The 16,278-nt window shown below is 66.3% G+C and overlaps 2 protein-coding genes across 2 annotated transcripts in view; one reads left to right on the top strand and one right to left on the bottom strand.

Annotated features, from left to right (window-relative positions):
* The first annotated feature begins 1,634 nt into the window (after nucleotides 1-1,634).
* Nucleotides 1,635-3,004, top strand: GADD45B (growth arrest and DNA damage inducible beta). The gene is given in 6 exon segments (XM_086627811.1): nucleotides 1,635-1,795; nucleotides 1,897-1,998; nucleotides 2,285-2,364; nucleotides 2,367-2,435; nucleotides 2,438-2,500; nucleotides 2,668-3,004. Coding segments are annotated over 6 exon segments (465 nt in total). The 5' UTR covers nucleotides 1,635-1,757; the 3' UTR covers nucleotides 2,781-3,004.
* A 9,771-nt stretch (nucleotides 3,005-12,775) lies between these two features.
* Nucleotides 12,776-16,278, bottom strand: part of GNG7 (G protein subunit gamma 7) — a 57,254-nt gene continuing 53,751 nt past the window's right edge. The window contains 1 exon segment of the mRNA XM_086627920.1: nucleotides 12,776-13,501. Within this exon segment, the coding sequence (XP_086484046.1) occupies nucleotides 13,376-13,501 (126 nt within the window). The 3' untranslated portion in view covers nucleotides 12,776-13,375.

The following is a 16,278-nucleotide window of genomic DNA, read 5'->3' on the forward strand; positions in this document are numbered from 1 at the left end:
CGGCGCAGCCCTCGGGATCGCCGCCTTCGCCGGGGCGGGCAGCCCCGCGGCGGAGCCGGCGCGGTCGGGACCCTGCGGGCGGCAAAGGCGGCGTCACGGAGCGGACGGGCCGGGGCACCGGCGCATCCCGGTGCCGTCCAGACACCGGCTGCACGGGGACCGGAGATCCACCCCCCCGCCCCCCCTCGGTCCTCCCCAGCCCGCGCTGGTCCGGACCCTCCAGCCCGGGCCCGGTCGCCCCCAGCCGGTTCAGCCCCGGTGCCGCTCCCGGTGCCCACCCGCGGCCCCGGCGCGCTCTCGGCCATAGCCCGCCCCGCCCCCCGCGCAGCGCCCCCTGGGTAATGTAGTCCCCAGCCCTCGCGGCGAGCGCGGGCCGCGACTACATTTCCCGAGGGCAGCGCGCAGGAGGGGCGCGAGAGGACGGGCAGAGCGCCGCCCGCTGCCTCTGCCGCCCCCTGCTGGGTGGCGGGGGCGAGAGGGGAGCGCTCCGGTGCGGCGGGCGGGAGGGGTGGGGGTCTCGGCGGGGACGGGGGCGCGCGGGGGGCCGAGAAGGGGGTCCGGGGGCCAGCGGGGACGCGCACGAGGTACCGGCACCGCCGCGGGCACGTGGGGACGCGGGGACGCGCGGGGCACGGCGCGCCGCCAGACCCCACGGCCCCCCCCGGGAACACGCACCGGCCCGGCCCCGCCGCGGCGGGACACGGGGACCGAGGCGAGACGGGGCGCAGCGCGGGGCGAGCCGGGCCGCCTGTGCCCGGCAGGTGGCAGCCGCCGCCCGCCCAGCCCGGAGCACGGCCCGGCTCCTGCCCACCCCCCCCGGTGCACGGATGTTCCAGCGCGCCCCCGTTCCCCGGCTTTGAGCGCACCGACCACCCCCCGCCCGTTACAAGTCCCGGTGCACCGATCGCGCCTCCCCGCGCCTCGATGCACGAATTGCCTCTCCCGGTCAGCGGCCAGAGTTCCCCCCCCGGTGCACGGAGCAACCCTCGGCGCTGCCCCGGTGCACGGAGCGACCCTCGTGCTGTCCCCGGTGCGCGGACCGACCCCCGGTGCTGCCCCCGGTGCACGGAGCGACCCTCGGTGCTGCCCCCGGTGCACGGAGCGACCCCTCGGTGCTGCCCCCGGTGCACGGAGCGACCCCGGTGCACGGAGCGACCCCTCGGTGCTGCCCCCGGTGCACGGAGCGACCCCTCGGTGCTGCCCCGGTGCATGGACCGACCCCCGGTGCTGCGCCCGGTGCAGAGCGCGGTGCACGGACGGACCCCTTGCAGACCCCCGTGCCTGCACCGACCCGACCCCGACCCCCCTGTGCACGGACCGACCCCCCCGTTGCCGCTCCCGGTCCCCGCGGGGGCGGGGGGGGGGGGGGGGGGGGGGCAGTTTCTGGGCGGGGGTTTCCCCGCGCGCGCGTTCCCGCCCCGCCCTGTACCGGCTCACCCCCACGTGGGACCCGCCGGCGGCGCCCAATCGCCGCGCCGCACACCCGCGGCTTTGTGCCGGCTCAGCCAATGGGCGAAGCGGGGGCGCCGCGCGCCGCCCGCCCCGCGGCGGGAGGGTAAAAAAAGCGGCGCCGGGCGCGGCGGCAGCTCAGAGCGATCGTGCTGTCGCCGCGCAGGAGGAGGAGAGAGGAGAAACGGCGATAGCGCCGCGATAGGACTGCGATAGCGCCGCGACAGCGCCGCTCTCGGGATTATCGCTCTCGGGATTTGCCTTTTCCCCGCGGTCTCCGGGCTCCCGCCCCGGATCGCGATCGCGCCATGACCCTGGAGGAGCTGGTCCCGTGCGACAGCAGCAAGTAAGTGCGGCGGCCCCGGGGCTTGGGGAGGAGGGGGGGGTAAGGGTGTTGTCGCTGTCGCCGATGTCGCCGTTCACCGTCTGTGTCGTGTCCCCCCGTAGGATGCAGGCGGTGAGCGAGGCGGTGGAGCGGGTGCTGGTGGCGGCGCAGCGGCAGGACCGGCTCACGGTGGGGGTCTACGAGTCCGCCAAGCTGATGAATGTGTGAGTATCCCGGGGGGGAGGAAGGGTCGGGCAGGGGGGTGGGGGTGTCCGTGCGGGGGGGTCGGGCAGCACCAGCACGGTTTGCACTGGAGGGGTCCATCAGGAGCGCGGGGCAAAGGCTCTTTGCAAAAGGTTTGTGCGGGGGGTGCCTGGAGCAGCCCCAGTGCTGGGGGGGGGTCCGTCCCCCATCCCGCTCCGGTGACGCATGACAACACCGGGCTGGGGGGTTGCACCATCCAGACGTGGTCCGGTGTCACCCCCCCACCTAACACCCGTGCGCCCGCAGGGACCCCGACAGCGTGGTGCTGTGCGTCCTGGCCACCGACGAGGAGGATGAGGGTGACATCGCGCTCCAGATCCACTTCACCTCATCCAGGCCTTTTGCTGCGACAACGACATCCACATCCTGCGCGTGTCGGGCATGCAGCGCCTGGCAGCCATCTGGGCGAGCCCGCGCCGGGCACCGAGCCCCGCGACCTCCACTGCCTCTTAGTCACGGTGAGTGGGACGGTGACGCGCGGCACGGCCGTGGCCACGCACCGGCAGCCCCGTGATTCACGCCGGGCACCGCGCCAGGGACGGGGGGTGGCATGGAGGGGGACGCACGGACGGACTCACGGCCACGTGTCGCGGCGACGGTGGCACTAACCTCGTGCTTCTCCTCCCTAGAACCCGCAACGGACGCCTGGAAGAGCCATGGGTTGGCGGAGGTGGCCAGTTACTGCGCCGAGAGCCGCGACAGGAACCAGTGGGTGCCATACGTCTGCCTGCAGGAACGTTGAGCCAGCCCGGCCGTGCCCGGCTCTGTACTGGAAAAGGAGGAAAAAAAATAAAACGGCAGGAAAAGGAAGGAGAAGACGGCCAGTTGCAACCCAGAGACCCAAACACCCACGATTTATTTTTCTTTGTAACCGGAGAAGAGAAAGGAGCAGCCCGGCCGTACCGGTGGGCATGGGAAGGAGGCGAGCCGTGGCCGTGCCGTACCGGCAGCCCGGTGGGACGCTGGCCGGAGCACGCCGGAGCCGTGCCAAGGAGTTGCGCTCGGCCACGGGGACCGTGGGACCGTGCCGAGGAGTCCCGGGACGGGCACCGCGGAGTGCGGGGAGGAGATGGAGACTGGTTGGTGGCTTTTTTTTGGCATCAGGGACGCGAGCACCGCCGTGGGATGTGTTGGTTTTTGCAGCCGAACTGCTTTTTCCAAGGGATAATAATGGACGTTACGGCGCTGGAGCTCAACGCTGGTGTTTGGCACTGGAGCCCCTGGGAGCCGCGGGCCGGATTCGGTCCGGACTCCTGTTCTACACCGATTTCAGGAGAAAAAATCGTCGCTGTTTGCAATAAAATGGTTGAAGTGACGGGTGTCTGCCTTCCTCTGCTCTGCCGCGCCGTTCCCACGGCGAGCGGGATCAGCCGCTCCGGGCGGGTTTCGGGGTGGGGATGGGTTCCCCCCACCCTCCCCGGCTGCCCTTGGCACCGGCCCCGCTCCCCACCTCCTCCCGGGGCTCTGCAGCCAAAAAACACGTAGAGGGGGGTGGGGTGTGTGCTGGGTGCAGGGCTGGGGGTTTCCCACCCGTGCTCGATCCCCCCACGCTGCTGGGGAAGGGGAACACCCCCCCCCCCCCCCATTGCCACCTCTGGAAAAGGGTCTGTCTGTGGGGGGCTGGGGGCCCGTGCACAGCCCCAGGCTCTGTGGGAAACTGAGGCACGGCCCCCCATGGTGGGTGGGGGCTGACCCAGGGTTTGGGGATCCCCACCCTCCCCCCTCCTTTGCAGAAATCACAGCTCCCTCGGGCTTCCCCGGCCGTGGGAATGGGCTGCCCGTGGGTTGAGCCCCACTGCAGCCAGGAAACCCCCCCACGCCCCCAGCCCATCCTGCCTCCACGTGCGGGAATCCCCCCAAGAGTCGGGACTCACTCGGTGCTTGGCACTGCAGGTACCCATGGCTTGGGGGGGCTGCTCCGACCAGCCCCTTCCTGCAGCTGGGGACAGGGAGAGAGACCCCACGAAGATTAACCACCCTGCTGCAAACTGCGGGCGCCTGTGCTTTTAAAGGACCCTCTACCCCCCCAGAGATGGGGTGCCTGGACTCCAGGGTCCTTCTCCCACAGACACCCCCCCCAAGTGGGTGCCTGGATGTGCGGACACGGAGAGTGGGATGATGAAACCTGAAGGCTCAGGGGAAACTGAGGCAGGGACCTGCAGGGGTGGCAGGCTCTCCCCATGCCACTGTCCTGGCATGGTGGGGTGTGGGGTCCCCCAGCGTGGGCAGCGGGGACCCTCTGGGGCCTCAGGTCCTCAGGGCAGGAGCACCTTGCCTGGGCACGGGGGGGGAGAGGGTGTGTGTGCATGCATGTGCACACGCGTGTGCCAACGGGGCCCGGTGCAGCATGGATGCTGCCAGCCCCGCTCCGAGCATCCCGGCACCGGCGCGTCGGAGCAGGCCCCGACCTGAGCTCACCCGCGCTCGCCCCCGCTGCACCCGCCCGGTTCACACGCACGCACACGCGTGCACAGACACGCACACACACGTGACGCCCCTCGCGGTGTGCACCGGCGTCAGGCCAGGGTGACGGTCCTGGCTCTGTCCCGGCCCAGCCACGTGGCCGGGGACACCCTGTCCCAGCGGGGCCGGGATCTGTGCCAGCCCCACGGCCGGGCGGGCGATCCTGCCCAGCTGGGACGCGGCGTCCGGCCCGTCTGGGAACATGGTGACCGTCCCATCTGGTGGGGACACGGTGGCCATTCCAGGGTGCCTCATGTCTTGGGGACGTGCCCTGCGCCCTCCCTTTGGGTTTGGGCTGCAGAGGGAAACTGAGGCACGGAGCGACACTGGCGTGAGTGTGACAGCCCGGCTGAGGCCACCGAGGCAGCGGGGACCCGTCGCAGCCCCCATCCCAGCCCGGCTCCCACCCACAGCAGCGCAGGCTGGAGCCATCCCTGGGGCTGCAGGAGTGGGGTCCCCCAGAGACAGCCTGGGGGTCCCTGGGGACCAGGCAGGGCCTCGGTGGGGGCTACAAACCGTGCCCCAAACCACGGCCCCCACCCAGGAGATAGCGGGGGACGACATGGCAAAGGACCACCAGCCTGGCCCACCGGGTCTGCCGGACCACCCATGCAACGAGCCGGCAGGTCTCAGCTCGGAGCTGGGCGGGGGGGGTGGCGATGGGGCTGGTTCGGTGGGGGCAGGATGGGACCCGGCCCGTGGGGCGAGGAGGGGGGGGACAAGGCAGCCCAGTGAGGGGAGGGTGATTTCTGTCTGCAGCCATCGGCCCCTAAGGCTGCACCTGCCAAAGCGGGGGACACAGGGGGGCGCACAGGGGGGACACACAGGGGGGGAGCACAGAGGGGGCGCACAGAGGGGGGCACACAGGGGGGGGCGCACAGAGGGCCAGCGGTGCCCTGGGAAGCCGCAGGGTGAGTCACAGCCCTGAGCCGTCCTCACCTGACCGCATTCCTGGCAGCGCAGCGCTCCGTGCCTCAGTTTCCCCACCTGCGGGAGGGCCGAGTTGCCCCTCTCTCCCACGGTGCAATTCGGGAAAGTGAGAGCCTGAGCCCCGAATCCGGCTCTGGAGGAGGCAGAGTGGGGTGGGGGAAACAGGGACCCCCCTCCTGGTGCATCTGCAGCTCTGGTGCTCTGGGTGAGGCTGGGGCTGCATCGGGGGGGCATGGCTGGGGCTCGCCCTGTGCCACCGGGCTGTTGGCAAGGAGCACGGCATGGCACGGCACAGCCTGGGCAGCACCGGCTTGGGGGCACCCATGGGTGTTGGTCCCTGGGAGCACCCAGGGAAAACCGGGAGGGAAAGGAAAGGGCCGGAGCGTGGGCTGAGCCTCCCGAAACTCATTTCACTGGTGAGGCAGGGGTCACGGGGCCCCGGTGACCCCGGCTCGGGATCGGGGCCACCATTCCTGCCGCCGGTGTCACCGGGGAGGCCACGCGCGCCGCCACCCGTGTGATGAGTGTGTCAGGCCCCACTGAGTCACGGCCCGGGGGGGTGGGATGGGTGATGGCCCCCGCTGCCCCCTGCGCCCCCCCAGCACCCCCCACCCAGCCTGGCAGGACACCCACGGAGCAGCCCCGACCGCAGCCCACCCGGAGCACACACGGAGCCGCCCACACGTGTGCCGGATCACGCACACACACATGTGCACACACATGCCACCCACCCCCGCGTTGTCCCTGCCCCCCATGGACACAGAGACCCCCCCCGCCCCCGAGACGGCAGCGTGTTGCACCCCAGGGGCCCGATCCTGCAGTGGGTCACAGCCAGGAGAGGACCCCCCACCCTGCCCAGGGACCCCAGAGCCCCCATGGACCCCCCAGCCAGAGGGAGTCCGTGAGACCCTGCAGTCAGTGGAGGGCAATGGGGACCCTCCCCACGTAGCCACAGCTCCCCCTTGCAGCCCCCAGCCAGGGGGGACCCGCGGGGCAGTGGGGGTCCCGGTGGCGCTGAGCCCACGTTCCACCGGGTCAGAGCCGGCCCAGACACGGGGGCGGCCATGGGGTCTGGGGGGGCCCTGATTCAGCACCGGTGGGGCCACGTGTGGCCGGACCCCCGACCCGGCACCGTGCCAGCACCGCAGCACTGGGGCGAGGGACACTGGGGAGAGGGGGCCCAGGGGTGGGAACGGGGATCCTGGGCTGATTCGGCTTGGTAAGCGCCATGGCCCCCCGCCACCGTGACCCCTGGCACCCCGCCACCGTGGCCACCGGCATCGCCACCGCGGCCACCCCCGGCATCACCGCCACGGTGGGGCCCTGGAGTGGGGCTGGCGGCCACACACCTTCCCCCGGCACAAGGTGCCAGTGTGCCGGCTGCGCGGTGAGCCGGCCGTGGCCAGCGCGACGCCGGGAGCATTAATGCCGGGCGATAATTAGACCCTGGGCGATAATTAGAGCCTGGAGCCTTCCAGCGGGGCCGTATCCAGGATGGGTGCTGGGCACACACGCCCGAGCAACACGGCTCCCCAGAACTTGGCACATACGTGTGCAAGTGAAAAACCACACGCGTGTGCACGCACAACACGCGTGTGATCTGACACGCGGGAGCACCGCTGGTACTTTGCCATCCTGGCATGTGCCCGGGAAATGTCCCTCGGAGGGGCTGGGGTTCATGCCAAGGGGGGGGGGGCACGTGGATGCAACCCCGGGGGCCCATGGGCCCCGGGGGTTGCATCCACGTGCCCCCCCTACGGGGAAACTGAGGCACAGAGCCGGGGTGGTCTCTGGTGGGTGATGGGCTGCGGGGGTCCCCATCACTGTACCCCGTTCCTCTCCCGCCGTGAGGGCTCGTGTCATGGCACACGGGGGCCGGATGCCGGAGCAGGAAACCGTCCTGTGACGTCATGGTCACCGTCCCAGTGCATCGCGGGTGCCCCGGTGCCCCGCGTCACAGCGGGGTGAGGAACATCCTGGGATCCCCACACGGAGGGATTCCCCGCGGTGGGGCGCGGGTGGCACCGAGCCCCACATCCCTGCGGTCGGAGCGGGGCTCTCCCTCGTGTGGGTCCCTGGCGATGGTGGGACGTGTGCCGAGGCCACGCGGTGCCAGGGAGGGGGCACCGGCTGCGGTGATGCCCCCAGCCCAGTGCACCCGGTGCCACGCGGAGCCGCTGCAGGCACACGCTGGTGCCAAGCCCCGGTGGGACCCGTGTCCGTCCGTGGAGCCACCCTGGTGACGTCCCGCAGCCCGGCCCGCGGTGCCAGCAGCTTCCCTGGCCCCGACGCCAAGGGCAGATAATTATAGCTGCGGAGAAGCTAAAAATAGCCCCGCCAAGGAGGATGGGTTATTTTTAGCGCGCTCCCAGCTCCGTGCCACCAGCCATCCCCAGCCTGCGCCGGAGCCCACGGCTCGACGCCGGCAGGAGGGTCCGGTGGCCTTTCATGCGCTGCCAGGCTCCGGCGCCGGGCGGGTTCGCCTGGCAGCGGGTTTGCAGGAAGGCGGGAGCGGAGCAGCTCCCGGCCGCCCCGACGCGTCTCTGCGTTTTAAGTGAATTGAGGGAGTTTGAGCATCTGTGAAATGGGGAGCGTGGGGACCTCCACCCGTGCCACCCTGCCCGCCCCCGTGAGCAGTGCCAGTCCCCGAGACCCAGCCTGGCAGGCGGGTAACCCTGGTGCAGGGTGACGGGGCTCGGCTCCAGGACCACGGCTCGGCCCAAGGACCACAGCTCGGACCTTCGGCGGCGGCAGCAGCTGGCAGAACCAGGCAGGCAGGTTGCAGCCAGGGCTGCCCGCCTGTCCTGCTCCCTGTCCTGCTGCCCATCCCGCTGCTCATCCTGCTCCCTGTCCCGCTGCCCGTCCCACTGTCTGTCCCACTACCCATCCCGCTGCCCATCCCACTGCCCATCCTGCTGCTCGTCCCGCTGCTGCCCTCCCAGCTCGGCGTTTTGGGTCAGACACCGAAACATCCCAGCTATTCCAGGCACGCGGAGGCCGCGTAGCTCCAGACTCCGGCACACATTCCTGCTGGGCCGAGCGGGCAGGAGCTGCTCCAAGCCTCTTCCCGAAGCCTTCCAGGAAAGCAGCCCCTGTGGCACCCGCCGCCCCGGCCAGCTCCGGCACCGGACCCTGGCGCTGCTTTGGGTGGGAGATGCCGGGAAGCTGAGCGGGGAGCCGGCCGGTGCCAGGGCCGGCACAGATCCCGTCCTTTTCTCCGAAAAGGGAACAAACGCTGCTCTCGGTTTCGCTTTGCTGCGGCTCCGTGGGACGGGAGGATGCTGGTGCTTCTTGGGAAGCCGGCGATGCCCAACAGGCAGATCCGGAGTCGGGGCACGGCTGATGCCTTCGCCGAAGCCAGCTCCGGAGGAAGCAGCAGGAAGGGTCGGTCACCACCAGCTCCGACGACTTCCCCTCCGGCAGCCCGGCTCTGCCCGGAATCCCCCCCCTGGCACCGAGACCACCCGCGCACCCACCGCGCCGGGGAAGCGGGTGCCCCCCCACCGGGCACCGCCGCAGCAGACGCAGGACAGGCTGGGCAGATGTGGCAAAATGAAAAGTGAGCCTTTTTATTGTGTTATCAATCCACTTCTTAACAACAATTCCACAAAATATTCAACACTGTGCAAGAAATCGGTCTATGGCACACCAGGAATAAAAACCGAGATCCGAAAATGCGTTATGAGGAGCCTACGTTACAGACACCGATCACTCCCTACGTGCGGCCTTGGCAAACCTGGATTTTGGCAACAAGATCAGAGTTTGGCAAAAAAATGGTAATAATCGACCAGAGAGAAAAAATGAGGAGCGCGAAGGATCAGACGCGATGGCTTCCGTTCAGTGACGCGTTTTTGACTTTGTTAAATAAATTCGACTTTTTAAGTACTCGGAGGAAGGGGGATCTGCTCCGCTCCGGGCTTGGAGTCACCGGAGCCACCGGAGCCACCGGAGCGTGCCGGTCGGTGGGTGCCGTGCGGGTTCCGGGCGTCTCCCAGCTCGGTCCCGAGACAGGGAGGGGAGGACAAGGAAAACGGACCGAAAAATTAAATAGAAGAACGTTTCCTTCTGGCCCTTTTCTTTTTCAGTCTCTTTTCTATTTTTGGCAACGGCTTCGCCACACGCTAAAAAGAAACGCCAGACGGATTCGGGCATGTGTTTACGGCCAAAAAAAGGCCTTTGTGGAGCCGGGGCTCCGGCAGCGCCCGCCCCACGCCCCGGCAGCGGCACATGGGAGGCCCCGGCTCCCCGCTCCCCCTTCGCCATCTGCAGCACTTAAAAAGTCCTGAAAAGTCTTTTTTTTTTAAACTTTTTTTTTTTAACCTTTTTTCTTTTTTTTTTGTGTGTTTTTTTTTTTTGGCAAATGCACTAACAAAGTACAAGCAACTACGGTAATTCGCACTTATATTTATGCTCTACAAAAACATCTACAGTATGATCACTGATTTACTCAGACGAAGAAAAAAATTAAAAAAAAAAAAATTATAAAAAAAAAATAAAAGGTCGAGGATTTTTCCACCTAATGAGTCACCCACTGAGAGACACCAGCACCCGCCGGCAGGCCCCACCCCCCGCTCGGCTCCCGGCAGGACCCCGCTGCCACCAGCCCACCGGCGTCGCCGTGCCGGGACCCCCAGCCCGTCCCCAGGGTCCCAAGGGATCCTGGGCAGACGCTCCCTGTCCCCTTCTCCCAGCTCCAGCCGCACTCCGAACCTAAACCTGCCCCTCGCCAACCATCCCACCGCCGGCGTGGCGGCACGACGCCGGCAAGACACCGGGATGAGCGCGGCCACGTAGGTGGAAGGATGAGGGGGGACGCGGGCTGACCCCGATTTACCGGACCGCAGTGCCTGGTGGGCATCGCCAGCCGAGCATCCCGCGGTGAGCCCCGGCGCCATCCCAGGGGCTGGGGAGGGCAAGATGGGAAGGTGGGGCATGGCAGGGCTGGCACCCACCAGGGCCTGGGTGTCGGGGAGCCCCTCGGGGTGGCACAAGGCGATGGGGGGTGGGGGGGACGCAGCCCCTGCCCGGGTGCCGAGCGGTGCGCGGCTCCCGCGGCGACCTCGGCGCGCTCGCTCGCCGCGCGCGGAGCGCAGGCTGGTCCGGCTGGCATGCGGCTCGGGCACGCGCCTGGGTCACCGGCTATAGCACCATGCGCTGGTCTCCACGTAGAGGAAGAATCAGCAATGGAGTAGAAAAATAAGGCTGGAACTGTACGAGATTAAGGACAGAGGAGATTCCCTCGCGGAGAAGAGATTCCCTGCTGCGGCGAAACCCGGCGCTGCCGCGGCGATGCGGCGTTCGAGAGCTTGGAGTTATGTCGGATGAAAGAATTTTTTTAGAATAAAACAAAAAAAAACAACGAAAAGGCATCGCTGCTGCTGACGGACGAGGCTGAGCGCGGTGCCGGGCCGGGGACGCGCTCGGCCCCAGAGGGAAATAAATCCCTTCCCTCCGCTCCGCCGCCCCCGCGCTCCCATCGGGCCGGGGGGAAATCCCAGGGATCACCCGAGTGCGGCACGAGGCTGGCGCCAGGACGAGAGCGCGGGCCGCGGCGGGGATGGGGGGAGACGGGAGGTTTAAAACGCTCGGACCGGCGAAGGATCCCGGGAAAGCAGGGGAGCGGCGCGGGAGGTGCTGCCGTTTGCCTTAGTGTTAAAAACATGGGGTTGGTTTTTCCAACTTCCTTTAAAAAGGCAAGTGATGGCGCACTCGGGAAATGCCATGGCGAGAGATCTGCAGCCAAGGAGTGCCAATGGAGCAGCTCTGCCAACCACAGCCTCCGCGGCGGGCCGGCCGGTGCCGCAGAGGGGCGGCTGTGCTCGGCCTGACTGACCCTCAGCCCACCCCTGTGTCACGGGAGGAAGACCCTCGCGCTCCTCGTCCTCCTGGAAGACGCCAACCGCCTTCCCGGGTGCCAGCCACGTGGCCGCAGGCTCCGCTGCCTGTGCCTTTGGACGCCGGCGGCAGACCCGGGAATGCCACCAGGCTCCGAGGAGCGGGCAGCGGAACCTCCCAGCGCCCTGCCCGGACCAGTGACTCCGACCAGCCTCAGCACACGCAGCTCCAGTGCGGGCGGCCGCGTTCCCTCCCTCCAACTGAGCCACGACAGAAAGCGGGAGCGCGGTTCAGCGACCCCGAGAGTCTCCAACCAGTTTCCCTTTCCGGGGCTGCCGGCGGACGCGGCGATGGGAAGCGCTCCCTGTCCCGTGGAGGGATCGCCCGCGTGCGGCTCCCATCCCAGCGGGAGGCCGTGGCGTTTCAAACCGAATCCAAAGCACTGGGGGAATGGGAAAATTCCCAAGATTTCACATCAAGTGGGGTGTGGGTTTTTTTTTTTCAGTCTTCCCGAGACTGAAACTTGGCACCGTCTGGATTCAGCCACCACACGGGGTACCTGCGTTCAGGATAACCGGGAACGGGTACGGTGTGCCGTTAGGGAACCAACCGTCCCTCTGCTCCCACCGGGAGCTGCCGTTCCCTGCGGAGCGCCGAGCTCGGGCTCTGCCCTGCGGATGCACACCAGGCTCGGTCGCTTAAACCCAACCCGGGACCCGTCCTGTGCCCGGCGAAGCGGGGGCCGGTGAGTGGTGCCGTGGCTCAGACAGCTGCAGGGTGCCCAGCGCACCCAGGGCGGCAGCTCCGGTGGCACAGGGAGACGCGCTGGGACCCCGGAGCTCCGATCCTTCTCCGAGCATCCGCCGCTGCCCCGGCACGGAGCCATCGGGCTCCATCGCTGCCTTGGCGCGCGGGGCTCTGCAGTGGGCAGCGGGAGGAAGGCTCGCCTGCTCATCCTCTCTTCCTCGCGGGCTGCTCCGTGCCGGGCTACCCTGGCTCTGCGGCGGTGCGTTGACGCCGGTGAACACAGCGCTCCCGGTTGGAATCGCGTTTCGAGATTTCCAAGGGCCAGGGACTGAACTGAGCCATTCCTTCCTCTACAGCCCCACGCTCATCCCCCGAATTCCCGGACGCAGCGGAACGGCTCCCACCTGCCGCTCTCGGGAGAAAACGGGAGATGGGAAACGCGAGGTAAACCTGCCGACCGGAATCTTTCGGACCGAAACTGTCCGAAAAGGCCGATTTTAAAAGATTTCTCCCGTGATGCGGCACAACAGAAAGCCCCTTCCCCCCCGCCCCCAGCACAGTCCCGTTTGGGAAAAACAGTGGCAACAACACGGAGAAACCCAGGCGGGTCAGAGGGGTGAGCCCCCTGCCGCCCCCCCGCCTCGGGCTTCCTAACGCCGCTCACGGGAACCCTCCGGGCCGCCGGATCCGACGCCGGAGCGCGTTTCCCCGCGGTGCCGGCCCCACGAGCGGGGCCGTGTGGCACGGGGAAGGAGCCCCCCACCGCCCCCCAGCCTCGGTTCAGCCATTTGCAACAGCCAATTTTTCCAGCTGTGTTGTGGTTGGTGTGGTTTTTCCTTTTTTTTTGTACTGGTTTCCTAGAGAACAGCCCCCACCCGGGCTCTTCTCTCTCCCCCTCTCAAGGAACAGAGCAGATTCTCGCCCCGATGCGCTAATTGGAAACTAATTGGCTCAGACCCACTCGGAGCTTTGGTCCAAGCTCCTGCCGAGGTCCCGGCACTCGGCTCTGGCATCCCATCGGCAAACCCCGCTGCCTCCACCCCGGCACCGATTCCGAACGTCGCTATTAAAAATCCTCCCCCCACCCTCAACCCTGTTGTGTTTTTTTCTCCCTGTTTTTAAATTCCGACCCCTCTCGGTGCGGCTCCTTCCCAGGAGCCGACCCCCTTTCCCTAAACCACTTGCAATTTTTTCTTTTTTTTTTTTTTTTCCTTTTTTTTTTTTTCTTTTTGAGATTTAAGTTCTATTCGAATCCAACGTTAGTGTTTACCCCTCGGCGCAGTCGTTAAGTTTGGAGGTTGGTTTCAGTTGATGGAGGACGGTGCCCTGCCTGAGAGATGGCACGCGCCGGGGCGAGGAAAGCTATAGGATGATACAGGGCTTTTTGTCCTTAAAAGGATTCTCCGACGCGGGCACTCCAACCAGCAGCGGGTCGTTCCGGGCATGTTGCTCGCAGTAATTCATGAGCTCAGAAGATGCTTTCGAGACCTAAACGTTGCAAGAAAGCAGAAGGTCAGTGGGAACGTTCAGGTGAAGGCGCAGAGCTCAGCCCACCACCCGCCGCATCCCGAGACCCGCCGCTTTCCTAACGGAAACTTACGGAGACGGCGACAAATGAAAAGGGGAAACGGACACGGAAAAGGAGTTTGTAAGGTCTGACATAACTAAAGTGATGAGTATGGGAAAAACACTCCCAACTGAGAGCAAGAGATTTAAAAGAAGATGTTATTGTCCTTATTTTTAAGGGTTTTCAGATAAAAAAGGAAGGGAAAGAGCCTGCGTGAGCGGCCGCCCTCTGATGTCAAAAACGGAGGTTTGGAACTGTTGGAAACTGTTACTTAAGGCTCTGCTTGTTTTAGTTCAAAGGGTCTTCAGGGAACTGCGAGCCCAGAGCCGCCGGGCAGAGGGGAGCGTGGCGGCGGGCACCGCGGCCGCACTGCCTGGCAGCGAGGAGGGCGGGAGGCCCGGGGAGAGGCTGGGCAGGGACGTGCCAGCAGCTCTGGAGACCCACAGCAACCCTATTTGTGTTTTAATTGACTTAACAGCCGGCTGAACCGAAGGGAAACACAAACCAGAGATGCAGCCACACCACATCTGGAAGGCCCAGATGTGACCTGCTGTAGCCGCAGAGCCTCACGGCAGCGCTTCCCTTCCCGGGATCTCCGCGGCTGCTCGGCACCGGGGCGGTTCGACCCTCTCAGCCGCGCTGCGCCGTGATTCAGGGGGATGAACGGCACCTACACGTCACCTCCCGGCTCTGCCGCTCTCATCGCGGCATTCCCGGGGCTCACCGTGCTCCGCGGCGTGGCAGAGGCCGCTGCCGCCTGCGGAGCGATGCCAACCTGCCCACCGGGAACGTGCGGTTCCGTGCCATCATTACCGAAACCCCCCAGCAGCACCCAAGAGTGCAAAGTGAGGAGGAGAAACGGCGCTCGCGGCAAAACCCTGGATCTCTGCGGCTTCGGGCAAACCACATGAACCGGTGCCTCCGCACCGCGGGGCGGGCGTCCTCCTCCGCTTCCTGGTGTCTCCTGGAAGGGCAGGTCCAGAGGCTGCGCTGGACCAGGCGCTTTTGGGGTGTTATTGCAACACTAAGCACCAAATTCCTAACCCTGGAGTGAAGATGCTCCTGGACAGCACTTAAAAACACTCATCCCATCCATCCCTTGGGATCCGAGAGCAGAACTGCTCTGCGGAGACAGGGTCCAGCCTCTGCCTTCGGAATGTCGCTCGTAAAACAGCGATTGCTCCTCATCCCAGAGCGAAGCGCGGGGAAAGAGATCCGCTTGAACCTGCTCCGAGAGCACGCGGCCTGGAAACCTCCGCGCTCCTCTTCAGGCTTCGGCTGCGGGAACGAAGGGAAAGATGAGCGGAGGCAGCGGCTGGGAAGGGTCTGGCCCTGTGCCAGGGCTGTGTGGTGGCAGGGAGGAGGAAGAGGGCAGCGCGGCGGCGGGGCTGCGCTCGGACGGCGGCGCGGGTGCTCCGTCAGACCTCGCAGCGGGGATCGGAGCGTGTTCCTCACCGTGCCGCGCTCGCTGCCGGCACCGCCGCGCCGAGAGCTCGCGGCGCAGCCCCTGCCCCTCAGCTCAGAGCGTGTTGCAGCGTTTTATCCGCAGGCAAATTTGTGTCCCACCGACCCCAGCTGCGAGGCGGGGAGAGGAGCTGGAGGAGACAGGGCTCGTTTGACACCGTGCTCCGGAGCCGGCCGGCTCGGCACGCTCACCAGCGAGCCGGCTTTGCGATCACGGCTTTACCGAACGCTCGCCCAGACAGCATGTCTTCCCCACGCAGCCTGAACGGCAGCACGTTTGTGGTCCCACCACTGTCGCTCTTCCCCAGCAAAGCATTCCTGATAGGCACAGCTGCCAAGGTCGGCACGGATACGCACACCGCCTTCCTCCTCGGCACGCACCGGGTGGGATCCTGGAGCTGAGACACCGTAATTCTTAGGAGAGTCGTCGACGCCTGTGCCGGGGGAAGACCTGTAATTGTTTTGTCTTCCCTAAAAACGGCCTCGCTGAGGGGTGGGTCACTGGTGAGTCTGGAAAGTGGTGGCCCTAAAACAGCTACAAAACCTCACGGCTTCAAAAAAAGGGAAAAAAAAAAAAAAAAATCATCTCCTGCACATGGACAGCGGAGATGACGGAGGACCCCGCTGCTGCAGAAGCAGCAGGGACGGAAGTCAACGACATTCTCCGGCAGGACACGGAGTTGAAAACTCTCCGGGGGGTTTGGCACCCTCGCGGCGTTTCAGTTTCGCTGCGCCGTTCCCTGCCACGCGCGGGGCCTTCCTCTGCGCAGCTTTCCGACAAGTGACTTTCCAGGAATGGATCTCATCTCTTCCCTCCTCTTCCTCTCCTCCCGGGGAGCTCCTCGGAGGGACGGGCAGCGGAGTGGCCCCACCACATCCTGCCCGACCCAGGCAGGCAGAGCCCAGACGCGGGCAGCAGAGCCGGGTGACGAGCGTGGCAACTCTGTGGCTTAAGAAGAGTAAATCCAGGGAGCGCCCCGGGCTCTCCTGCTCATGGAGCCGGGACTCGTGGCCCACAGGCTAACGTTTGTCGCCAGCCAGGGCTGCTCCCCAGAGCTCACGTGGCCAAACAAGCGCCGGGTACCACGATCACCGAGCCAGTTCCCAGAATAGAATCATAGAATCATAGAATGGTTAGGGCTGGAAGGGACCTTCAAAGGTCATCTAGTCCAACCCCCCTGCAAGGAACAGGGATATCTCCAACTAGATCAGGTTGCTCAGGGCCTTGTCCAAC

Source organism: Tauraco erythrolophus, chromosome 28, assembly GCF_009769465.1.
Source record: "Tauraco erythrolophus isolate bTauEry1 chromosome 28, bTauEry1.pri, whole genome shotgun sequence".
In the NCBI taxonomy this organism is placed as follows: Eukaryota; Metazoa; Chordata; class Aves; order Musophagiformes; family Musophagidae; genus Tauraco; species Tauraco erythrolophus.